The following is a 27026-nucleotide window of genomic DNA, read 5'->3' as shown; positions in this document are numbered from 1 at the left end:
ATCGGGTGATTACTTCTCATATTGAAAATAGCCTCTTCGGTGATCATAACCCTTTAATTGTTACAATTAGGATGGATCTTGTTTTTAGAACAAAAGATAAATGACTTGAAGAAGAAATCACCACCCATGGTAGCAACTGAGTATCTATTAAATGGAGTGGAGTAAATCCGGTGACTTTTATGGAACAGTTTATTGAGAAGTCACAAAGTGATATCGATACTTGTCTTGAAGCCACTTCTAGTGCCCCGGCTATAATAGATGCTTTTTGTAACATTACCACCTCTATTGCCAAAGGTCTTACTATCAAAAGGAAAAAGCAAATGTGTAATACAAACCCTAGATGGTTTAATCAACTGCTCCAAACTAAATAGACACCTGAAATTGGCATTACAACAAAAACCAAGAGATAACGCAAGGATTCGTATTGTGAGGAAAATTGTAAGCAGGCCCTAGTAGAAAGATACGCGAAGGGGCGTGGGCAACTTTGACCCAAGCAGCAGTTACGAATGACCAAGTGCTGTTTTGGAAAACTGTAAATCATCCTTTTTTTAACGAGATCACTGTAGCAAATATTGATACAGTTATTGCCCCGGAAGCTTGGGTATCACATTTTGGGCATATTTTCAATCCAGGCGATATAAAAAGTACTAACACCAATGTAGATAAGTCCACAATTATAGAACCATTGGAATGTCTTCAATAACTAAGGAAGAGATAAAAACTGCATTGGAAAAAAGTGCAAATGGCAAGGCGTCTGGCGCAGATGGTGTGCCAATTGACGTCTTTATGTCTAATATGGTGTTTGGGATTCCCTGCCTTTAATGCAACCTTAAAAGGAGCCTTACCTGCAACATGGATGGAGAGCATTATCATACCCATTTTTAAAAAAGGGGATAGGGGAATGGCAAATTGTTACCGACTAATATCTCTTCTGGATTCCGCTTTTAAAGTGATGGGTCAAATACTGTTAGAAAGATTCGAAAACTGGGCAACAGAATGTAATATCTTATTGGATGCCCAGTATGGATTCAGAAGAGGTATTGGTACAGTTGAACAATTCCTGAATTTAGATTTACTAATAGGAAAATACATCCTAGTAAAGGAAGGGGTTTTACATTTGTGCTTTGTAGACGTAACCAGTGCTTTTGACCTGGTCAATCACCAAACGCTATGGCAAACTTTAAAGGAACAAGGCGCACCCATAGAAATGACCAACTACCTGTCCAAAATGTATAACTTCTTAATTGCTAGGTTACGCTCTGGGGAAAAAGGGAGAATGTACATCAGCTTTTAGATTTACTCTTGGCATACGACAAGGCTGTGTCTTAGCGCCTTTGTTAATTTTCTCTTTATATTAATAGTGTAGACTCTTTTTACAATCATTACCAGTAGATGCACCGAAAGTGGTATGCGCACGATACCAGTCTTCTATTTATGACTGATAAAAGCTTACAGTTAAACTTAAAAACAACTTTTGTGATGACTTGTGGAAATAATAGACCTAAGATCAAACAACATCAAGTCGACGGGGTAGTCATAAATAGAGTCTCTACTTTTTCATATTTAGGAGTGCTTTTTAGTAATACAGGTCGATGGAATTTCCACATAAAACTGAATAGCATGACATTTTTAAAAGTGATAGAAAGTATTTGTAGATTTGCTACAAATCTAGGTAACAAGCCCATAATAGACATTTTAGCTTTTTCCCGGAGCAAGTGAATTACTCTGGTTTGGTATGAGGCCGCAATTTGGGAGAGAGCATCTTTTGTCACACCACAAACTCAAGAAAATAAATTCTTTAAAAGATTATTAGCGGTTCCCCAAGGTACACCAAATCATATAGTACACAAAGAGCTATTGGCCCCACTTTTAAGCAATACAATAAATCTAGCTGGCTTGCTCCTGTGGCAAAGGATATGGTCTAAGGACGAATCCGAATTTTCGAAAGAAATTATAATGGATTGTCTGAAACTTGATCATAACAGGAAAATCCCGTGGTTGGAGCATATCTCAAAACTATTAACTTGCTGTAGAATTGACCTTGATTATGAGAATCCCTCAAACATCTAAGATTTTAGCAAAAGGGATCTGAAGGCCAGTTACCTTAAATTTGCAGAAAATGATAAAGATAGAGTTGATAATTTAAAAGAAAGTGTTTTCTCCTATCATGAACGGGTGGTTGTGTCTGGCTTACCCATAACTTTAACATTGGTAAAAAATATACAGCACAGATTTTTTCTAACAAGGTTAAGGTTTGATATATTACATCTTTTAGTAGCATTCCCAAAGATGAAAAATTGGAACAACAAATTACCTAAATGCCCATGTGATGGAAGATCTGCACAAACAACTGTGCACTTTAGCCTTTTTTATAAGTTTTACATAGATATACGGAAACTGTTTTTAAAACCTCTATGTTTATCTAATAGATTTTTTAATCACAAACATGCTTACAGTTTTATTTGTAACTTGAGAAATGTAAAAATTATTAACTCTGTTATTAGATACATTCAATATGCAATTAGAAAAAGAGAAGATTATTCTCATCTGGAAGCATTATTATATGAGAATGAAGATGACATAATCTAGGCCTGATCAACTATGTAATAATAATTTGTTAAAGCTTTTTAATAATTTTTTATATATTGCTTTTTATAGATATTTGCTCTCTATGACATAATTGTTTCAATGAAATAATGTATACCATTTTTATATTTCAAGAACTGTGATTTCTATCAATTGAATTGTTGCTGTTCGAATAGTGTGCTTTTATGGTGATTTTTCTTTACGCAAAGAATAAATCTGAATTGAACTTGAACTTGCCTGGAGAATGGACTCTGGGAATTGTATAGGTTTCCTGCTCATGCAGACGCACCCTCACACTTATAACCAATACCCTTGCCTTCAGGATTGAAAGGCCTGCCTTAAGGGTGACTTATAGGTTTTACGTGTAGTGACCTCAGTTATAGGAAAACGTAAACCTGTCGTAAGAGGTGCTAGCACCAGCTTACACCGACTGCAAGGGCAGGCCTGTAGTCAAAATTTGAGTGGTCCTCCTTGGGCGGCATAATACATGCTTCATTCCATGGTGGACCCCTGGTGTACCTATGTTTTAATGCCTTTACAAGGGACTTACATAGGTATACAAGTAGCCAATCGGGGGTAGGGGGGTACCTAAGTACTCACCATGGTCCAATTTAGGGAGGAAGCATAGAGACTGGGGTTCTGATTAGCAGGATCCAAGTCAGACTAGTCAGAAAACAGAATATCACCAGCAAAAAGTTGGGATAACTATGAAAGCAGATCCTACTTTCCTACAAATACACCTACGCACTGGTAGGTGGCGTCGGTCGGCTCAGCGTGCCTTTGTCGTCCGCACCGGAATTAACCTCCATGTCACCTTTAACCTCTTCGATGCTCATAACGATCTCAGCTCGTCATGAGGTATACCTCTAGGGTGCTTATGATGAGCCGAGCTCGTCATGACCACACCCATTTACATTATGGCCCAGAACAGCAGAGGAATATCTTGAGCAGCCAAGGTGATAAAGGTGACACCTCAGTGCGCTGACGTCCGTTCTTTTCTTTACATGCCAGCTAACACAGTTCTGTGAAGAAAGCTATCCTCTGTCAATGTTTAACAGGCTGTCGAAGACTTTTGGTGTAGGTTTTTCCACAATGTTGAAGAAGACCTGGATTCAAACCATGCGGCGCCTGCCATCATGTCATGTCGGTGACGGATCCACACATAATATGTCTCTGGTGTCTCTGACTCAAAGTCGTGCTCCAACTGCCGGGCCATGGCTCTGGAGGCTTTGAGGGAGCGGTCCCTAAAGCTGCTTGGGGCCGGCGCTCAGCTCACTGCCTTTCACCCCAGAGGTCTTTTTCTCGGTCGCAGTCAAGAGGAATGTCTGGGCACCGCTCTGGTATTCTTAAGTCCTAGTCCTCTCACTCAAAGTTGTCAGGTCGGTCAGGTAAGAGCCATAAGAAACACAAAAAGTTGAAGCATGCTTTAACTTCTCTATCTTCGTCCGACATGATGGAGTCTTGACGCTCTAGGCCTTGTTCTGTAGAACCTGCGCCTAGGTGTGCTCTGTGCTTCCCTGACTTTCCAGGAGCAACCCCCACCCAGCTTCAAGACTTCTATGGTATCGTGTGCATCATATTTGGGCCACCAGATACTCCTGGCATGCCTTCGGGCTCCGAAAGCTCAGAGGGGGCTACATTGGGTTCTAGTTTCCCTTATGGGCATGCCCTTTGAAGGTACCCGTCTTTTCGGAGAACAGACGGACATGGCCCTGGATTGCTTTTTAGGACTCAGAGACTATGGCCAAGTCCTTGGGCTTCTCAGTGATCATCTGTGCCGTGTCTGCTTTTTACCCCTTTTGTGGCCACGGAAGGGTTTATTAGCCACGCCAGCCATATCCCAGCCACAAAACTGCACAAGTGCAGTAACGTGGGCGTAGCTCCTTTCGACCCTTTGGGTCAGGGGGCAGAGGTTGAGTCAGTCCACTCCTTCCCCTGCCATATCCCAAGCCTTCCTAGTCCGGCCTTTCAAGATCATGGGCATCCAGTTGGTGGCAGGATCAGCCATCACCTCCACCACTGGCAAAACATTGCATTGGAAAGGTGGGTTCTTCAGATAGTCCAAAAGGGCTGTTCCCTCCCCTTTGAGACTACCCCTCCCTCCATGACTCCAACTTATGACCAGCTGATGGAGGACCACTTGAACTCTCTTGGCCAAGGGATCCATAGAGAGGGTCCAGGCACTAGAAGGAGGCTATGGTTGCTATTACCACTACTTTCTGGTTCCAAAAAAGGACAAGGGCCTTTGCCCTATACTAGATCTGCGAGCCCTCAACTACTTTCTCAAAAAGGTAAAGTTCAAAATGCTCACTCCGGCTCATTTTTCTGTCTGCACTAGACCCCGGAGTCTGGATGGTAGTGCTGGACTTGTACGATGCCTATTTTCTCATTCACGAAATTGCCTGCTCATCCATGGTACCTGAAGTTCACGGTAGGCCTCAAACACTTTCAGTTCACAGTGCTCTCCTTTGGCCTTACCAGCACCCCTTGGTGTGCACCAAGGTGATGGCGGTGGTCGCAGCTCATCTGCGCAGATCAGGGGTTCCAGTCTTACCCTATCTCGCAGACTGGCTGTTGAAGGCAAGCTTGCCCCAGACTGTCCTCTTCGATCTCCAGACTATGATGAACCTCCTGCTTTCCCTGGGTTTCACTATCAACATGCCGAAGTCACACCTGACTCCCTCTCAGATGCTCCCTTTCTTCTGAGCTGTTCTGGACACAGTGCAGTTTGGGCCTATTCTCCAGAGCGGTGAGTCCAGGAATCACAAGGATATGTTTCAGCCTCGTTCCTTGATTTCGGTGATACTGAGTCATGGCTGCTGGGTCTCACGGCCTTCGGCTAGTGACACCTGCCAGATGGAATCTCTCCGAAATGGTCCAGATCTTGGAGAGAACTACACAGGACTTACAGTGGTGGCTGACCAACCGCGAATGGGTCAGAGGCAGGCTTTTTTCCCTTCCCCAACTAGGTCACACAGTAGTGACAGATGCGTCACTCCTGGGATGGGACAACCATCTTGGAGAGGTGGAGATCAAAGGACTCTGTTCTCTGGCGGAATCCTGCCTCCACATCAATTGCTGGAGCTCCAAACAATACGCTTAGCATTGAGAGCTTTTCTTCCTTTCATCAAGGAAAAACTGGTTCAGGTGTTCACGGACAACACCTCCGCCATTTGGTACTGCAACAAACAGGGCGGGGTGGGGTCGTGGACACTTTGACAAGAGGCCATGTCTCTCTGGACATGGCTGGAACAACAGGGCATATCCATTGTGGTTCAACACCTGGCAGGTTCCCTGATCGCCAGAGCGTATAAACTCAGCCTTTGATGACTAGCTGATCACGAATGTTATCTTCATCTGGAGGTGGCGCAAGGTCTCTTTCTGAATTGAGGAGAGTGTTTGTTAGATCTGTTCTCCTCTCCAGAGAATGCGCAACATCAGCAGTTTTGCGTGTTGGAGTTTCGAAGGCGGCATTCGCTCAGCGACGATTTTCATCTCGAGTGGAGCTCAGGCCTCCTCTATGTTTTTCCGCCAATACCTCTCCTGTTTAGAAGCAACAAGGTCTAAGTCATCCTTGTGGCTCCGGGTTGGGCACGGAGAGTCTGGTATCCCGAGCCTCTCCAACTGAGCATCAATCCTCCGATGAGGCTGCCTTCTTGCGTGGAGATTGAGTGGCGGTAGTTGATAGCATTCAACCTTCCTCCCGAAGTCTGCAATGTTATTTTGGCAGCCAGGCGTCCCTCTACTAAGACTGTGTCTGCATGCAAGTGGCAAAAATGTGTTATATATTGTACAGAAAAGACTACTGATCCTCTTTCTGCTTCCCTCTCTCAAGCCTTCTCTTTATTTTAACCTTTGCCCAACAGGGCTCTGCACTTGGCACTCGTAAAGAGTATCTGTTGGCCCTCTCTGCCTTCTTGAGGCTGCCAGACAACGCTCTTTATGGGGCTTGTACATATGTTCCCACCTGGCCCATTCATCATTCCTCAGTGGGACCTTAAATTAGTTCCCGCCTTCCTAATGTGTGCTGCGATTATACTTCTGCACAACTGCCCCCTCCAGCTGCTTGCCATCAAAACAGCCTTTTTGGTGGCAATAACTTCCGCCAAGAGGGTGAGCGAATTGGAGGCTCTGTCATCCAGGCCTCCTTACCTGATCATCTTCTCTGATAAGTTGGTGCTTTGCACTAGGGCCTCTTTCTTACCAAAAGTAGTAGCACCTTTCCACGTGGGGCAATTTGTTACCTTGCCCACTTTCTATGTTCTCCTTCACACCCCTCTATAGAGGAGAAGCAACTTCACCATGTGAACCCAAAAAGAGCATTGTTCTACCTTGACTGCACTAAACAATTCCAGGTGGAAGACTAACTCTTCATGGGGTACATTGGATTGTGCACTGCAAAGTAGAACTATCTCACGATGGGTCTTCCTCTGCATCAAACTTTGGTATGCTCTGGCCAAGAAACAGCCTCCTGAAGGCTTAAGAGCTCATTCCACCTGAGCCGAGGCTGCGACCACAGCGTTGCAACGTGGTGTACAAGACCTTGACATTTGTCAGACAGCAACCTGGGCATCACTGCAGCCTGTTCACTAAGCACTATTGCCTGGACAGTCAAGTCTGCAGGTACTGTTTTTTTTTGGCCTCTCTGTCCTGCCGGACTTCCTAGTCTAAACTTTTAAGTATTCCTTCCTCTGTGGATGGAATTGCTTGTTTATCCATTCTGAGGTAAGGAATCTGTGGCTAGGTATCTCTATCAGATGGACAAGTCATTTACCTTTGGTAAAGCCTTATCTGGTAGAGCCATGATCTAACCACAGATTCCTTACCGACTCACCCATCCTCTCTGCACTGCGGACAGGTTTTTACTGTCAGGGCGGATCCCTTTCAGGGTCCTAGTTGTTCAAAACACACCACTGAAGTGGCGCCTATATATTTGACGTGGACTTCACTTCTGGCGCCGACGGTAAGTACCTTGTCCAACATTACTAGGCTTAATTCATTATTGTGGTATCAAAACTGTTTTAGTTAAATCCTAGTCTAGCAATATTGAGCTGGCCTGTTGATGGCATTTAAAGTAAAATATGTTTTTTCTTTCTTTAGAATCTTGAATCAAGGTTGAAGGTAATTTTACCAGATGACATTGGTGCAGCTTTAATGGATGGTGTGGTTCTATGTCATTTAGCTAATCACATAAGACCACGCTCTGTTGGAAGTATCCATGTACCATCACCAGCAGTGGTAAGTTATTAAGCACATCTAGTTAATTTCGGTCTAAATAGTACATTTTGGATGCTATTCCCTGCTGTGAGGCGTGCATTCTATCACATTTTATGAACAAGTGAAGCATATTAGGAATGTTAGACCTTTTCAAAGTATTACATTTTGCTCTGTGCCAAACATATTTATATATCAAAACCAACTTTGTGAACCATTTTTAGCCATGTATAAATACAGCACATCTTTGCATTTGATTTGTAGTTTATGATGGATACTTTTAACCGCATATTCCTCAGATTTTGAATATGTCAGACTGGATCCGGAAAATCATTTGCACTGCCCTCTGCGTGCTGGTAGATGACGTTGAAGGCTCCTTCTCAACATCATTCTGCTCCTATGTGCAGAGCCACTTATGAGCACTAACCATATGTGCCCATGTCAGTTGCTTTCCTTACACGCCACACAGATCTTGAGCTACCCCATGGCTCTTCACAAGACCACTTTATCAAAACGTAATTTTAAATATCAGTGTGCAAGAGAAAAGGTCAACCCTCTAAAACTTCTGGGTTTAAACCTTGTCGGAACTGTCACGAGCACATGTATGTGACAGATTCCGACCAGATTTGTCCTTGGGGCCGGCTCATGACTCCAAGACCTGTAGCGACTGTGCCTTGATAAATCTGCAGTCCATCCAGGACCATGAGGTGAAGCTATATGTTGCCACGGTTGAAGTATTTCTATGGGTTATTTGTAGAGCGCACTGTGACCAGAATAGTGTCCTTCGCTAAATCATCAAAAAGCCAGAAATAAAGGAAAGATGAGTCAACAACATAAAGTGTCCTCCCAGTGTTATTTAGGGAGGAGCCAGGTTTTAAGAGCTTTCCTGAACTTAAGCATGTCAGTCTGAGATCATGCTTGAGATGGTAGCTTTAACGGTGAAGGCATGTCCTTCTTGACGCACCTTGCTAAATCTCTGTTCTTGGACGAGGTTAAGTGTATCAGAGCATAACGGTCTTTCTGGAATTTATTTCCTCAGTCTAACCTGCAGTAGTTTAGGGCCCTTATTTTGGAGATCTTTGAATACAATACAGAGTGATTCGAAAATAATCCTCCGTTTGATGGGTAGCCAGTGAAGATCTGTAAGAGCACTGGAGACAGAAGAATTCCGATGTCTTTTTAATGTTAGTTTGGCTGTAGCTACCTGAACTTGTTCCAATTTCCTAATCAAGTAATTGGGGGCTCCAGGAAGAAGGGCATTACAGTAGTCCAGCTACTGAGCACTACACACCTGGCAATTAGAGATATTGCCTGTGTAGGTATCATTGGGAACTGTTTCCTGAGTCCCGGAAGAAGAGCGAAGCAGAACCCTGCTACTCCAATCACATGCTTTTCAAGTGAGAGATTCTCATACAGCATTACTATAAGATTTTGGGGCTTCTCCGAGGTGCAAAGAGGGGTCGCAGTGGACAAAGGCCAAATATTAGAGGTCACAGAGCAGAGGAGCTCAGTTTGAGCTCCTTGAGAGGAGCTTCAGGGAATTTACACTCATCCATTTGGAGATGTCTAAGATGCATGCCTAAAAAGTTACTGATCGAATCGGACTGATTGTTGTTAAGTGATAGAATAAGTTGAGCATCGGCTGCATAGTTAATAACCTTGATCTTGTAGGTTTTAATTAACAAGATTAATGCCTTAATAAGGACATTTAAACAAAATTGCCGTGAGTAAATCCCTGTGGGACACCACTTTGAGTTATTCTGAATATAGAGCAGAAAGGGGGTGTGGCCACTACCTGGCAGCGGTCTTGTTGATATGATTTTAGCCATTTTGACACAAGACCGCCAAAACCTACTGAAGATAATCTAGAAAGTAGAGTGTGGTGATTCACCAAGGCAAAAGCCGGTGACAAGATAAGGAGGACAAGCACTACTGAAAGACTGCTGTCTACCACCCTGCACATTTCATCAGTAGCGCAGAGTATGTTAAATATCCTTATTGGCATTTTGTACGAACAAAAAAGACATCATCCAGTCTGAACATAAATTTAGAACCACTGCAAACTTTCAAACCTGTTTTTCTTCTTGTTACTATACATTTCACCATAGCAAAACTGTGCTCTATTACCATGCCATAAGGGCTTGGTCAGCAAGAGTACCCCCTATTCCCCGTTTAACTCCACCCGACATCCCCTCCCCTACCCGTATCTTAGTCACAGCTCTTCCAGGATCTCCATTTGTCTATCTAATGTCTTCACATATCATTTCTCTTTCTTATTTGACGTTTTATTACTGTCTGTGGAATGCTATTATTGTGGGGTGTTCGTGTTCGTGTTGGGTGTAGCCATTGATGTTTGCATATCTTTAATGTCTGCCAACATTACCGACCATGCACTTATGTCATCTTCCAGTTTCTCGTCCAGTCTGACCCTTTTCATACATATTGCTTCTGCTGAAGCCAATTCGCCTAAGCCACTCAGCCTCATCTTTATGCGGGGTGAGTTGGGGCTCATCCAGGATATGGCGATTCATCTTTTTGCCAATACAAGCCCCAAAATTACAAATTTCCTACTTAGTTTTTTATATTTGGGGGTGGGTAATAGTCCTAGCAGCACTCTATGTATCTCCTTGGGGACCATCCATCCCGTGGCTTTTTTAAGTTTGCCCCAGTATTGGAACTGTCATAGATTCCCATGCTTTTGTATCATTCCCCGTCGTCGGAATGGGAGTCTCTGTAACAAAAATACCATAGCAGTAGGTACAAAAGAGAAAGAAAAAGGCCTAGGCCTCATTCCCTTTTGTAGCATATCACCCTCTTTTTGTAAAAGAGACCAAACTTAGGCATCAGCCAATCAGAAGAGCCTCACCCCATAGAACCCTCCTGAAGGAACCTCAGAGCCTCAGATTTTCTACCGCACTTTTGTGCTTAGGGAGTCTCCTTTGACCTCTGCTCATTTCATCTCTTTTCAAAAGGTTTTTTCTTCAAGTTTTCTCTTCAGGATTTAGAAAAGGATGGCTGACAAGGAAAATAAGAAGGCCCTTTTCAAGCCATGTTCCTCCTGTGGCAAGAAAAGGTTGTTTGTGGAGGATAAACATAAGGATTGTATCTATTGCCTCTATCCAGATCATAAGGCAGAGGACTGCAAGATCTGCCGCACTTTTTCTACCAAGACCCTCCGAGATCGGGCTGGTACACTCCTGACCTGGCTTCAGAAACAGAAGGAAAGGAAACATGGAGTTTCCAGTGACAGTGAGGATTCATAAGCAGCTGTGTCTTCTAGAAGGTCAGTCAAGAGGGGTAGGGGTTCCCCTTCTCCTTCTGTGGAACATCCTTCTAAGGCCTCAAAAAAGACCCCCAGAGAGTCTGAGAGCCTAGGTCCAGGCGAATCTCCTCACCATAGTGAAAAGGAGTGGGTAGGACCTTCTATGCCTTCTAAGGGATTGAAGACTGATCCAGCCTTCAAGAAACCCTCTTCTCAATCTTCTGACAGAAGTTCAAAGTCCTCGACGATGAAGGCGTTGACGACTGAGGTTCCGTCGACGAAATAAATTGAAGCCAAAGTTAAAATTGGTTCTGTCGACGGGCTCGTCGACGGAACATTCGACGATGAAGGGATCGTCGTCGACGACCGCTCCAACAGCGTCGACGGGAGGGTCACCGACAACGGCATAGTCGACGAAGGCGTCGAGGACTTTGAACTTCTGTCAGAAGCTTGAGAAGAACGTGACAGAGTCAACGACGACGTCGACGACGACAGTGTCGTCGACGAGAGCCTCGACGATGACGACTTTAACAACGACGACGGCTGTATCTTTCTCGTCGACAAGTGTACAGGCGTCCGCGAGTCATGTTCCGTCGACGGAGTCGACGCCGTCTGCACGCACAATACCATCGTCGATGGAACCGTCGACGATTTTGGCATCAGAGAAAAGGATTACTATTTCTGTCACAAGGATTACGCCGGAGATGACATCTCCTAGGAGAGTAACCCCCTTGCCACCAGCTCTGCTATTTGATGAAGAAGAGTCACAAGAGGATGATCAGGACTCATATGGCTACGCTAATAGTCCCTCTCAACTTCTGATCAAATGTCAGGAGTCATCAGGCTGACCAATCACAGCATTATTCAGGTCAAGACATGAATTGAATTGAATTTAAAATATTTGTTAAGCGCAACGTTCACCATGCGGTTTCTTGGCGCTATGGAGGCAAATTAGCAGTAAAACAACAAAACTGAAGGGATAACAGGGAAGGAAAGGAATTTACATTGGGACATGGTTACGGTACCATCCTCTTTCCTGCAGGACCTGCATAAGATGCTTCAAGACTACAAATCTAAGGCTTCAAGGCCGGTTCCGGCTCCAGTAGCGTCAGCAGCACCTGTCTCGGCTCCAGCCTCATCGGCTGCTCCTGAATTATCTGCTCAGACGTCCCCTCAGCCACGGGCTACTATTCCGCAAGAGCCTTCCACACCTGCAGACGGCCATTATGATTCCTCGGATGAGGATCGTGATTCGGATCATGAAACTGATCAAGCTACTGAATGGGATGACTACATCATTCCGGACCCTCCATCCCCATGTCCGGATCCGGTGGATTCCCCGCCAGCGGACGTAGGGGGTTTTCATCAGCTGATGGAAAGAGTGGCTGGCAGGTTCAAGTTGGCTATGCCTGCGGTGGCCAGGGAAAGTTTCTTGTATGACTTAAAGGAACCTTACCGGAAGGCAACAAGGTCCATACCTATAATGCAACATCTGTGGGACGAAGGCCTTAAGGCTATGAAAAACCCAGCGACGGTAGTCCCTGTACTACCGCGTCTAGATAAAAAGTACAAAGCACCTGACGATGAGCCAGCTGCCTTAACGGGCCACCCAAAACTGGACTCAGTTATTTAGCAAGCGGCGCAGAGGAAATTCCGCAACCCCTCTGCTCCCTTGACAACTCCTCCTAACAAGGAAGGACGGAGATTGGACAATGCTGGGAGGAGATTCTCGTCGATGGCGAGTCTTTTGGTGCAAGCTGCCAATGCCCTGGCAATATTGGGCAGATATGACCGCCAGCTTTGGTGTGATGTCACTCCGTTCCTGGATCAGCTTCCTCCGGAATCGAAATCAGAGGCAAAAAAGATCTTGCAAGAGGGGGAGGTGACCTCAGTGGAGATCATTGACTGCGCCATGGACATCGCCACGGCTGCGTTTCGTTCGTTGGCTGGGGCTGCAGTCCTCCGTCGCCAGGGGTGGCTGAAGGCGACCTGGTTTCGACCTGAGATACAAAATAAGGTCCTAGATCTTCCCTTTGATGGGGCAGCACTATTCAGAAAGCTAATTGACGACACTCTCCAAGACATCAAAAAAGGCACGGAGACCGCCAGATCTTTGGAAACGCTTCAGTACCCCAAAACTCCTTTTAAAGGATCCAGAGGCAGAGGTACGAACTACAGAGGATCCTATCAGCAACAGCGATATTCATCCTACGGCTCAGGATCCCAGAAATACCGCCAGCCTTATCAACAATAGGCAGGACCAATCCTCCAATTACTCCAGGCCTTACAACAAGGGGAAACAGGCTAACCGGGGACGTGATACGTCCAAGCGGCAATAGCGGCCTCCTGGCTCTTCCTACTGTTCCCTCCTCAAAGAAGTCATCAGTTGGAGGCAGAGTAACCAAATACCTTCGGAATTGGTCCAAGATAACATCGGACCGTTTGGTGCTCAACATCATTCGGAAAGGCCATACCTTGGAATTTACGCAAATCCCACCACCCAAGCCCCCTACAGCCATTCCATCGGAACACCTGCGTCTTCTGCAGCTCGAAGTTCATCAGATGCTCCAGAAGGGTGCTATAGAGCCGGTTCCCTCCGACCAAAGAGGACAAGGGTTCTGTTGGACTTGGCCCTCTTGGCAGGGTCATCCCTGAACTTTTTGACTTCCTCCAATATTCTCTCTGACCTGTTTTTGTTGGTTTAATGACTCTGGGCACTTTAACACTGCTGACCAGTGCTAAAGTGTATATGCTCTCCCAATGTAAAGTGTACCTGTAATTGATTTCCCTGATTGGCTCATTGGATTTACTGTCAGTCCCCAGTAAAGTGCACCAGGAGTGCCAGGGCTTGTAAATGCCAATATTGCTAGTGGGCCTGCAGCGCTGGTTGCGCCACCCACAGAAGCAGCCTTTTAAAATGTGTCTAGGTCTGCCATTGCAGAAACTGCGTGCAGTCTGGTACTGTCATGCTGGCTGGGCAAGTGCACACACTTGCCAGCCTCTAAACCTTCCCTTTGCTTCATATTAGTCACCCCTATGGTAGGCCCATTATAAGTGTAAGGTAGGACATGCCCTGATGTGTGTGGCATGCCCTAATAGTGAATTACAGCCAAATTCGTTTTCACTATTGTAAGGCTACCTGTTCTCTTAGGCCAAGATGGGCTGCTGGAATTATTACACCCTATAATCCCAGCAGGCTCAGGGAACATGGTAGAAAATAAAGTTTAGTATGCCTGAACTCAGAATAATAAAATACTTCTTTTAGTAAACTTTATTTTAATATCCTGTGTTTGCAAATGCTACTTTTAGAAAGCTAGCATTTGCTTGCCTAACCATTTCAGCCCGCCTCTGCTAGCATGTGTATCTGCTGTCTGGGTTGCGTGACTGACAGGGCTGGGGGATGACAGGTGGTGAATGCAAGGATTACACCTTGGTGGGAGGTGGGAGTGCCCCTGGACTCTGAATAAGGCAGTGCGCTGCCACCACAATGCTGGCTCCACCTCCTGGGGAGCGATTGATGACTCAGCCCGACACCTGGCCCAGGAAGGGGGAAGCCTGTCAACAAAGTACTCCTGGCTGCCCCTGTCCCCACAATGCCGGCTCCACCTCCTGTGGAGCGTCTGATGTGCCTTCCCTGCTCCCTGAAAGGAGAGACCCGAGTTTACCCAACACAGTGCTCAGAGACTGAAAAGGACCTATGCAAAGGCCCCCCTGGCCTGCCAGGACAAAATAATTACTGTATAAAAGAAGGAGCCCTGCTCCCAAGAAACTAGATCCTGTTTCCCACATCAAACCTCTGCCCAACTAGAAGGAAGAAGAAGAAGCTGGAAGGACTGGCCTGCTGTCTGCCTTGCTGAGGAAGGAGAGGAAGAGACCTAAAGAGGACTATGTTGACTTGTGCTGAAACTTTCTCCAAGGGGTTGATTGAGCTTGCCCCCTGAACGGAACCCCAGGACCAGTGAGTTCCTTGGGCCTTCGCTCGCCTTGTACTGCGAGCCGTGTGTGCCTCCCGCCGGAGCTGAGTCTGCGCCCCCCATCGCCCCCTCCTAGGGCTGTGGCACTCGGGAGCTTGCCTGCCCTTTAACCGTGAGAGCCTCGCTCTGTTGTAGTCGCTCTCTGCCCCCGGGTCAGGCTGCCTGCTCCTCTGCCCCTGCCTGCCATTAGGAGCGCGCTGAAGCGCTCTCTCGCCCCTCCCGCTGGAATTCCTCTGAGGCTGGTGATCGTCGCTGGGACAGCCGCCCGCACGTAGGAACGTGCCCTGCTGCCCAGCTTCACCCCCCTTTGAGACTTTACAGGCCGCGCCGCCCCCTCTACAGGAGACCCCAGTACAGTCGGTACTGAGGTTGTGGGCCGCACCTGCCTGTGCGCACACACCCGCTGTAGTAAAGGTCCAAAAGCACACTGGTGCCCCCAGGCGCACCAGACTCCTACGAGACGTCCCCCTGCACGAGGGACGACGAACGCAAAGACGTACGCCTGCCTCTCCCCTTAGGTGCACTGAAGATCACTGGGTGCACCTCCCTGAGCCAAGCGTACCCGTTCTCAGCGTCCCGACCATCTCTGCACAACGAGTCTTTGACTCTCACCGGGCTTGGGGCCCGCAACGTTTTCTTTCCCCATTTCAACCGTGCAGAGTAGAGGAGTGCGCTTCGCATTGCCTGGTCGAGCCGCGTGTACGACTCGTCCCCTAAAGAAGAACCAAAGGTACGCCTTCACACGATTCTACAACGGGCTTGGGGCCTGCACCGTTCTGCTTTCCCCGCCAGCCCGGTACGCCGCGTACCAAGCCTGTACACCGCCTACCCCAGAGGATCCTTCAAGACTGCCCAAGCACACGGTACGTCTATCAAAGCGCATTTGAATCTGAGCGCATTTTAAACTGGGCGCATTACTTTTGGCTGGTATGCTTTCCCCCCCTTTGAAAAGACCGGTACGCTTCATATCGGTACCTTGGAGCCCGTACGCTTCGATCCTCATTGTGAAGCTGTACGCGGCGTACGCGTGCTCACGCTAGATGCGTGAGTATTGGTAGGGCCTCGGAGTACGCGACTCACGCGAAATGTGTGAGTATTGGTAGGGGCTGTCGATTTCTCCCGGTTAAAGGGCACAGAAGCGCTACGAAGCGTCCAGCTGGCCTCAGACTGGCCTAGAGTACCCAAAACCTAACGAAGAAGCAGCCTAAAGTGAACTAAGGACCAAAAAGAACATTTGCCTATTTTTTCTAGATCTTGTGGCCTAATACTGTGTTGAGTTGGTCTTGTGATAAGTCACTGCTGCAGAGATATATATTTTTATATAAAGATTACGTATTTTTACAGAACCAAAGCCTGGTGTCCATTTTTGGGGGGAATCAGTGTGTTTTACTGTGAAAGGTCATGAATGGTTAACTAGCGCCCCGAAGTTTAGCCTTGTCTGCTCGCGCCACACTACCTGAAAGGGTGAGCAGGGGTCATTCTGAGGAGTAATTCCCTTGCCCTGAGTAGAGTGGTGGTTTCTGCTTGGCTTTGGTGCCAACCTCAGCCAGCCAGGAAGTCCATTTCTAACAGGTTCTATTCCAGGTTCTTCCTGGTAAAGAAGACGCTGGAGAAATGGCGCCCCATTTTAGATCTCAGGGAGCTCAACACCTATCTCATCTCCCTGTCTTTCCGGATGGTCTCTCTTCAAGACTTCTTGCGGCTCATCAATCCGGGGGATTTCATGGCCACGCTTGATCTCGAGGATGCGTACTTTCATGTACTGATTGACACAGCACAAAGAAGGTTTCTACGATTCGCAGTAGCCAAGAGCCACTTTCAATTCAGGGTTTTACCCTTTGTTCTTCGCTCAGCTCCGAGGATCTTCACGAAGGTGCTGGCGCCAGTAGCAGCATTCCTGCGACGGAACCATTTTCAAGTCTTCCCCTACCTGGACGACTGGTTGCTGAAGGCCTCGTCCAGGGAAGCAGCGCAGGACGCTGTTCAGGCTTGTATAAACTTGTTTCAAAATCTGGGACTCACTTTAAACAAAGACAAATCATCCCTGGTTCCGTCCAGAAAGGCACGTTTCCTGGGAGCCATCCTGGACTCAAAACTCTCAAAGGCTTTCCCAACCCTGGAAAGGAGGGAAAAACTACAGACCTTGGCTTGGGACTTACGAAAAAGAAGGTGTCTTTCAGTACGCCGCTACAAATCTCTGCTGGGGGTAATTTCATCATGCATACCTCTGATTTCTCACTGCAGACTGAGAATGTGTCCTCTGCAGGAACAACTAGACATTCAATGGAAACAGGTTCACGGATCATTCGACGACAGGGTGACCGTCACTCCAATGATGAGAAGAGCGGCCTTATGGTGGACAGATCAGAGAAACTTGTCCCAAGGTCTATCCTTCGTAAGCGATCCGTCTCCTCAAGTAGTAACAACGGACGCGTCATTGGGGGGTTGGGGTTGGGGAGCAGTGATGCAAGACCTACATGTCAGTGGCTCACGATCGACGGCTCCACATCAATCTCTTGGAACTGAGAGCGATAAAACTGGCTCTACAAGCCTTTCTTCCTCGCGTAGGGGGTTCACAAGTGCTCATCAGAACGGACAACACCACAGCCATGTATTATGTGAACAAGGAAGGAGGAACCAGATCTCTTCCGCTGTCGCACGAAGCTCAACAGATCTGGGAATGGGCGATCCTTCACGGGATATCCTGAAGGCAGAACACTTGCCAGGGGTTCTAAACGAGAACGCCGACAGGTTGAGCAGGTTGTCCTCAGTCAGTCACGAATGGGAGTTGAACCAGCGAGTTCTAGAAGAGGTCTTCAGCCAGTGGGGCAGACCAGCAGTGGATCTCTTTGCCACACCGACCAACAAGAAATGCCGGTCTTATGCAACCAGGCTTCACCACCGAGGATCATTGGGGAATGCGCCCGGGTCCGTCGTCGGCGTCGTTGGCGCCGGGATGGCGTCGTCGGAGTACTTAGGTGACGCCCTCGCGTGGTGACGTCAGTTCTTCTTTTTCCGCGCCAGCAAGCGCAGGTCCGGAGAAAGTGGTACCCTTTATTCATTTTTTTTTATTTCAACATCTTTTTATTAAGTCTCATTCCGAGACACACATAAGAAAAGGGTCACATTGACACAGCGATAAGCCTACAACCCTCATGGGGCCGGCCGCGTTATAGAACTCGTAGTGTGGACTCTGCGTGGGTCGGTACCTCCAATCATACTCGTCGACCTGCACATCAAGATCAGTCCAGATCCCATTAAGTCGCACAAAAAGGGGGGTCCAAAAGCGCAGTCCAGCACTCCCCAGTGATACCCCGCCTTATATATCATCCCGCGAGGCGGGCAGGTACGAACAGTTCAAACAGGAACAAACAACTGGCCCTAGGGGCCCAACATTCAACCAGAGGCCTATTAGAAGGCAGCAAAAAGAGTAGAGACAGAGATTAGAGGGAGCAGAGAAGAAGAGCAGAGGAAGCTAGGGGGGACAGTCAGAGCAGCGAGGGCGGGAGAGCCCGGGGAGAGGGTGGGGGGTCGCAGCCATCGGAGCATCCTTCAGAGGGCCCATTCCCGCTTCACAGGTTGCGAGGGGTAAAGGGGAGCACCGCATCCTTCACCAATTGCAATGCTCGCAGCGCCGGGGGCATATTCCTAGCATATTCGCTCCTGCAAAGATAAGACACTAGTGGTCGCCAAACCTTTTCAAAGTGGGTCGTGCGAGACTGTAGCCTCGCCGAGAGTAATTCCATAGTGATGACCTGCCACAATCTGCCGAACCATACAGCTAGAGGGGGGGCCTCCACCTTCTTCCAATACAGGGCGATAAGTTGTCTGGCGGCACCCAACATTTGCATCGCTAAGGTCCAGTCACTGCGGGTCAGGGCCAGCAAGTCAACAGGTTTGATTCCCAGCAATATTGTGCCAGCAGCATCAGGCAGAGGAAATCCCAGCACCCCCCGAATGTGGCTCAACACCTCCTTCCAAAAGGTAGCGATCACAGGGCAAGTCCACCAGATGTGTAAGAAGTCACCAGGCACATGATGGCACCTCCAGCAATCGGGTGGCACAGAGGGGAACATCCTGTGCAGACGTTGAGGCGTATAGTACCACTGCGTCATTACTTTATACGCGTTTTCTTGTTGTGGCACGCTGCGATATACCTTAGGAACATCCCTCCAGAGGCGGGTCCATTGCGCATGATCGATATCAGCGCCCAGAGTCTCCTGCCATTGTTGCTGATACGGATGAACAGGGGGAGTATGAGGATGCTGCAGAATCTGGTAAATTTTAGATATAAGGCCCTTCGTGCCCGCACCGGAGCGGGCCAGCCTCTCGAACGGGGTAAAGGCCCGAGTGGCCCCTGGGTATATTGCATCCGATAAAGCCCAATGACGCAACTGCAGAAACTGCAATTCGGCCTCTGGGGGAAGACGAAACTCCTCCCGACAGTGGGCAAAAGACTTAGGGGAGCTTCCGTCAAATAGATCCGTAAGGACTTTGCAGTCCTCTCGTGTCCACCTGCGAAAGGCGGGAGTGTGGTTGGCCGGCGGGAACCATGGGTTATCCTCTATGGGGGGGTGTGGTGAGGGGAAAGTCGTCAGGCCTTTCCGCACCGCCACCTTGTCCCACACGTCCAGGACCGTCCTCGTGGGAACCGCCAGATAAGCACTATGGGACCGTCCCGCCCTATGGGTCCAAGCCAGGTTCCAGATTGTGCGACCTGTGACCGCCCGATCCAGATGCAGCCACCCCTTCTCACTCCGCCTAATACCCCACTCTATTACAAATCGCAAATGAGCGGCCCAATAATAGTCCACCAGATTCGGGCATCCCAGTCCTCCACGATCTCGCGGGGCCATAAGGAGTGCCTGAGAGAAGCGGGGTCTCTTGCCCCCCAAATGAATTTAGTACAGTCCCTTTGCAAGGCTCTAATCTTCGGCAGAGGGATAGGTGTAGGAAGGCATTGAAACAGGTAGAGTATTTTGGGTAGTATAGACATTTTGATTGCGTTCAACCTACCCAACCAAGAGGGGATAAGAGGCTTCCACCGCTGTAGATCAGTGAGGATAGATTTGCGGCATTCCGCCCAATTGAGTGCCGACCAGCCACCCAAAGAGGGAGTCAGGGAGAGGCCGAGGTATCGGATATGTTGGTCCGTCCACCGGTAGGGGCACAGTACCTCCAGGGGAGGAACATCGGCCTGAGGGATCGTAAGGTTAAGCACCCACGACTTATCGTGATTAATTTTCAAGCCAGAGGCGCCTTCGAAGGAGCAGAGCACTGCGTGAAGCGCCGGTAAGGACTGTCGTGGCTCCGTGAGAGTGAGGATGAGGTCGTCCGCGTATAACGCCACCTTATGGGTTTGTCCCCCCATTTGAACGCCGCGAATGTCTGGGTTCCGCCTGACCAAGTCCGCCAGTGGTTCAATCGCCAGGGCGAACAGCAATGGCGAAAGAGGGCAGCCCTGCCTCGTCCCTCTGCCAATGGCGAACGGTTCTGTCAACCTCCCATTCACCCTGACCCTCGCCCGCGGTGCAACATAGGGTGCCATGATCCTGGCAATCATCTTTGGGCCGAGCCCCATCTTACAGAGGACCGCTTGGAGGAACCCCCAGTCCACGCGATCAAACGCTTTCTCAGCGTCTAACGACAGGAGGCATGCCGGAATGTGCCAGTGATGCACCTTCCCCACCAAATGTGCCAATCTCCGCACATTATCTGCCCCTTGACGGCCCCGGATGAAGCCCACTTGGTCAGGGTCAACAAGGTCCGGCATGTGGGGATCAAGTCTTTTAGCCAGCATCTTCGTGTAAATTTTAAAATCAGTATTAAGCAGCGCAATCGGGCGATATGACGAGCAAAGCGTCGGATCTTTCCCAGGCTTAGGGACTAGAGCTATTTCCGCCATTCCCATGTCTGGAGAGGGACCCTGGCCATTATCAAAGGAAGCAAAGAGTCTGAGAAGGTAAGGACCTAATTGCCCCTGAAAAAGGCGGTAGAAGGACAGCGGTAAGCCGTCAGGGCCCGGCGTCTTCCCCAAATTCAGATCCTTGATGGCCTCAGTCACCTCAGCAAGCGAGAGTGGCTCCTCTAACCTTTCCGCCGCTGCGGAATGCAAGCGGGTCCCGCCATAATGCTCCAGTACCTCCTCCGACAGGGTAGAGCCCGGTGGAGCCGCCGTGTACAAGGAGGCGTAGTAGTCTCGGAACGCCTTCATTTTAGCCTCCATCGCCGTCACCCGAGACCCGTCTGGGAGCATCACGTTCGCTATGTGGGATCTGGCCGCCTTGACCCTCAGTCGTCTCGCCAAAAGCTTCCCCACTTTGTCCCCCCGTCAAAATGCATGCGCTTTAGTGCCAAGAGAGATTTCTCCGCCCGATTCGCCCGCAGCATCCGCAATTGCCCCCGCAGATTCGCCAGGTGTCTCCGCGTCTTTAGGGTGGATTCCTCCTGATTCTGCGCCTCTGCCCCCCGCAAATCCGCCACCAGGCCCTCCTCCACTGCCCTCCTCTCACGCGATCTCGCAATCTCGAGGGAGGTGATGTGTCCCCGAATTGTAGCCTTGAAGGCGTCCCACACCACCGGGAACGGCGTTTCCGGCAAATCGTTGAACTCGAAGTAGGAGGTAATGGCCATACGGATGTCGTCAACCGACGCTGCATCTCTGAGGAGGTGTGGGGGCAGGTGCCATTTCCGTTCTCTAGGAGGACCGCTCCGCAGATCTCTAAGAAGCAACTCTACATGCGCATGGTCCGAGATGGATATATCCGACATTTCCACATCCATCACATCACAAAGCAGATCGTGAGATATGAACAGATGATCGATGCGGGAATAAGAGCGGTGAGCACTAGAATAAAAAGAATACTCCTTCTTTTCGGGGGAGAAGTAACGCCATGCGTCGAAGAGACCTAAATCGCCTATCTGTTTGCGTAGCGCCGAGGACATCGCCCCCGCTCCATGAAAGGAGCCCGCACTCCGGTCCATCGTAGGGCACCATACCAGGTTAAGGTCGCCCCCCAGAACAATCGAGGGTCCACCCCGAAGGACGTGAGCACGCAGAAGGTCCCGAAGGAAGCGATCCTGTGCCAGGTTGGGCGCATACACATTGCACAACGTAAGACGGCGGGAACCCACCTCGACCGATACCTTGAGGAAGCGACCGTCACCACCCGGGAAGAGCTTGTCAGAACCCCGCCTGATGCCAGCTTTGCACAAAATTGCCACCCCTGCTGTTTTCGTATCTGCTGTAGCCCAGTATTGGCGGGGGTATCTAGGGTGCGCCATGCGTTTTGTATCAGCCTGTAGAAGGTGGGTCTCTTGTATGAAAATGATGTCCGGGTCATGTTGCAGGAAATAATGCCAGAGCTGTTGGCGCTTATTAGGTGAATTAAGGCCTTTAACATTGAGTGATAAGATCTTAAGGGGTCTGGCCATATCACTCATCATCTTGGAAGTCCCTAAGGTTAGTACGCAAAGCTACGCGCAGCAGAGCACCCACCGGTCCATAGCCCCACCCAGAGGGCCCACCTCCGCCCATCGCACCACCCCCCACCCCCAGCCCCTCATAGTAGACAGAAATAGGAAGGAAAGAGAGAAAAAAGAGAAAAAAGAAAGTCAAATGAGGAAACCAAACTTTCAGCAGCCTGAAGGGCTGACGGCCTAAGCCGTGAAGACATGGCCAACTGGGCCAAAGTACACTGTCCCCAGAGTAGGGCATCCTACACCCACGGGTTTGAATGTCCATCGGGATGTCACTCCCCAGGAGACAGTCTCGGTGGGACATGACTGGCCAGAAACACTAGGAGGTATGGAGCCCCCACCTTCCTAGGCCCAGCACACGGGAATCAGGAGTCCAAGCAACTTCTCTCCCGCCCCACAACCAACCCCGCCCTCCGGAGGGGTATAAGGGAACAGTACCTCCAGTAGAGTGATCCATGTGCGCTGTCCAGCTCACGGTGTGGAGGACCGTCCCGCAGGGGAGCGGTCCGCATGGTCGATCTCCGCCTCTTCCAGCGCTCTAATGTGGGCGATGACATCCTGCCTAGCTTGGCTAGTCGTAGGTGCGTCAACAGGCGACGCATGCTGTCTCCTCGGCACTGTGGTCCAGTCCGGGGCAAGCGGTGTCCTCTTGTTTGGAGGGAGTCTAGGGGGGCTCCCCGGGGGAGAGCGTGCAATGTTGAGGAGCCGCGCCGCCTCGTCGTAGGACCGCAAGGACTTACGCTTACCCTCCCATTGAAAGATAAGTGCAAAGGGATGGCCCCATTGATATGAGATGTTCATACACCGCAGTTTCTCCGTTACTGGGCGGAAAGCGCGTCGTCGCTTCAGGGTGTTGGGCGCCAAATCCTGGAAGAGCTGAATCTTATGGCCCTTGTACTGCAGGTCCGGCTTGTCTCGAGCACGCTTCCAAATCTCTTCCTTCTCCACAAAGAAATGCACCCGTGTGATGATGTCCGGGAGAAGCCCCGATCTCCCCGCGGGCGCCGCCACTCGATGAGCCCGGTCCAGTGTGGGAGGTGATACATCCTCGTCGCCCCGCACCTCGTGGAGGAGTTGTGCCACAAAGTCCATTACGTCCTCCCCTTCTTCTCCGAGCGGCACGCCGCGGATGCGGAGGTTATTCCGCCTACCCCGATTCTCTAAGTCCTCCTGCTTGATTTGGAGTTCAATATTCTGTTGTTCCAGGGCCGTTAGGCGCTGCCATAGATGTTCCTGGTCTTCGGTGCGCGTGTCCGCGGTTCTCTCCAGGCTGTCCACGCGGTCCCCCAGTTCCGTGACTTCTTTCCTGAGCTCCGTGACGCATGAGTGGACCTCCGACCTCAGGGACCCGATCTCAGTCTTAAGGTCAGTCATGAAGGCGGCCATGAACGCTTGGGTGACCGGGGGGGAATCCGCCATCTCCGCAGGTCGGCCACCACTGGCCGCCGGCACTCCCACCTTGCCCCACATGGCCGTCACCGGGTTCCCCTTGGGGGTCGGCGCTGGTTCCGCCTTGCTGTTCCTGTTCGTGCGCGTCATCCTCCGCGCGGTCCACAGGGTGCCTCCTAGGCCGTGTCAGGGCCCTCGCCCGATGAAGGCCGCTTGAGTGAAGGCAAAGGGGGGTGGTGGGGGGCACCGGCGCGAAGTCTCAGCGCACTCAGGGGATCCGGGCTCCATACCGTCACCCCTCGCAGCAATGGGCTCCCAGCACACACCTGACGTGGCAGAGCAGGCAGCCCAGGGGTCCCTCGACTACGTCGCCTCACTTTCCAACGCGCGGCCAGCCAGGTCAATGAGCAGACCCGCTCCTCTGCAGGGGAGGCCACAATCTCCCTAGGGGGGGGGTCAGCACCAGAGAGTGCCACTCATAACAGTACCAGGCTTGCACTCACCCCCAGGGAGGAGCCGCTGTGATTTCTCGCTGCCACGGTGTTTCCCCGCAGGCTGTATCTCGGCTGGCGCCGTCCGCTCTTCAAAGTGCCCCAGGGGCACCAGCCGCAGCAGAGCACCGCTCCGATCTTCCCCGTTGCTCTCCGCCGCGGATCCGCCGTGCCGCTCTTCCTCAGCAGCCCGCTGGGGAGGTGAGACTAGTAGTGCCTCCGATCCTCGCTGGGGCCAGATAGCGGGTCCCGCTGCTTCCCAGCTCCGCCCTGGAGCGCGGGAGCCGGGGCGCTCCAGACTCAGAAGCCGCTCAGAGGCCCCCGCTCAGTCGCCCCTCCTCACCGCAGCGGCCACAGGTAAGGGCGCCGTAGGTTCTCTGTGCGGGAAGGGCGGGGATCACTCCAGCCAGCGGTCACCGACTGTGTCTGCGAGGCTCTGCCACAGGCCGCCTCCCCCAGGGTCACAAAATGGCGGACGGACCGGGCGGTCCCTCTCGTAGCGAGCCGACCGCTCGTTTCTGCCGTCTACCAGGCGGAGCACGGAGGTTTCGCGCCTAGAAGTACTGCCCAGCCGGGCAGGGGCACCGGGGAGGTGTGTGGCGGGTCTGGACACCCGAATTCCGCTTAAATAGCTAAAGATGGGCCCAACGGCGGCGGGAGCTCCGCAACCACGCGTCTGCTCACATCGCCGGTCAAGCCACGCCCCCCCTTTATTCATTTTTTGACTAAGCTTTTTCGATCCGTTTCGAGTCTACGACTCCATCGGTGCCGGTAGGGATGCCCGGGTTCAAGCCCTGTGCCGACTGCAACCGACTGATGTCGGTTACTGACCCCCATCGCCGGTGCCTACATTGCCTGGGGCCCGACCTCGATGACAAGTCGTGCCCCGACTGCCGGGCCTTGACGTCGAAGGCTAGGCGGGAGCGGTCCCGTAAGCGCCTCGAGCTCCGGCAGTCGGCCCCGCGCGGCTCGAGGTCCCATTCCGGAAGGAGGTCAAAGGACCCGTCGCGGGGCCGGAGTCATCACAGCTCGGCGAGTCAACACCACTCGTCGGGCTTCAAGTCCTCAGGGAAGAGGCACAAGAAGTCGAAGAGACGACATCGCTCTTCTGACTCCCCCGACGCTCGCGCGACGCGGCCGGGGGTTCGGGTGACACCGCCCACGTTGCTCCGCCGGAGCCGCAGGCGTCGTAGCCTGCTTCATACCTGCCGATCCCTGGGCAGAACGCGACGCCGGAGGAGATCGAGGCCTTCCTCATGGCCATGAGGTCGCTCACTCCTCCGTCGGGTTCCACGGCCCCTTTGGGCCCAGCGGCCCCGACTGGGAGCCCAAGTGGGCCGGAGGCTTCCGCCCTGGCGCCGTCGGGTGCTTCGGCCCGGCGCCGTCGGGTGCTTCGGCCCGGCGCCGTCGGGTGCTTCGGCCCGGCGCCATCGGGTGCTTCGGCCCCGGCGCCGTCGGGTGCTTCGGCCCCGGCGCCGTCTGTGACTTCGGTCCCGACGCCGCAAGGCCCCACTGGATCCGGTTCCGTATCCGGGTCGCCGCTGGTCGACCTTACGACCCGCCGGCGTCGACCCCTAGAGAGTCACCCCCGGCGCCGTCCCCGCACGACGCCGCCCCTAGTCCAACCCTTGGTCCGGATCTGGCGCCGGAGCGGCACCGCTCGACGCTGCATTCAGCACCTGCCGAAGAGGAATTCTTCAAGGATCTGGGTCCATCCTTTATCCCTGAATTTCAGGACATGGACGACGAGGGTGACTGGGGGGGTCTGAGGACCCCCTGGCACGTGAGTGCCAGTCATTTCAGGACTGGACACAAGAACTAGGGGAAGGCAGTGCCCTGGATACCTCCCCAGACACTGGTTTTGTCTCCCCTCCTACCGTAGCTACGGAGGAGGGGCCCTCTTATAGTGTGGTGCTGATGAGGGCAGCCAAGGCCTTGGCTCTTAAGCTTCCCGTCGCAACGGTGAGGTCTAACATCCTCACGGAGGTCCTTAAACCGCAGGTAAGCTCCCCAGAGCCTCTACTGCCGTTTAATGAGGCTCTAACGGACGTCCTGTTGGGCACCTGGTCCAGGCCCACTACAGGTCCCCCTGTAGATAGGAACGTCGCTAGGCGCCACCGCCCTGCTCTGGGCGACCCTAGTTTCTTGTCGACCCACCCCACCACAGAGAGCCTGGTTATCCAGGCCTCTACTTCCCAATCCGCATTCCCAACTGCGCCACCCGATCGGGAATCCAAGAGGTATGAACAATTTGGCAAGAAGATGTTCTCCTCCCTGAGTTTGGGATTGCGGTCGGTTAACACCGCGTGCCTCTTGGGCCGTTAGACCCACGCTCTGTGGGACACGCTCGCGGAAGTACTGCTTGAGTGCCCGGAGGGGGCCCGGGTGAAACTCGCTCAAGCCCTCGCGGAGGGAAGAGACGCAGCGCGGTATTCAATACGATGTGGACTGGATACCACGAACTCGCTAGGAAGAGCGATTTCCACATCCGTGGCGGTTCACCGCCATTGGCTGAGATCCGCCAACTTTTCCACCGATGTCCAGAACACCCTTATAGACATGCCGTTCGATGGCAGCCACCTCTTCGGTGGCAAGGCAGATAGTGCACTGGAACGCTTTAAGGACTCCAGG

The 27026-nt window shown here is 50.9% G+C and overlaps 1 protein-coding gene across 1 annotated transcript in view; it reads left to right on the top strand.

Annotated features, from left to right (window-relative positions):
• Nucleotides 1-27026, top strand: part of LRCH2 (leucine rich repeats and calponin homology domain containing 2) — a 973671-nt gene that overhangs the window by 855904 nt on the left and 90741 nt on the right. The window contains exon 18 of the mRNA XM_078688532.1: nucleotides 7687-7824. Coding sequence (XP_078544658.1) covers nucleotides 7687-7824 — 138 coding nt within the window. The remainder of the gene's footprint in view (nucleotides 1-7686; nucleotides 7825-27026) is intronic.

The sequence above is a fragment of the Lissotriton helveticus genome, chromosome 4_1 (genome assembly GCF_964261635.1).
Source record: "Lissotriton helveticus chromosome 4_1, aLisHel1.1, whole genome shotgun sequence".
Lineage (NCBI taxonomy): Eukaryota > Metazoa > Chordata > Amphibia > Caudata > Salamandridae > Lissotriton > Lissotriton helveticus.
This window is presented reverse-complemented; position numbering and strand designations above follow the sequence as displayed.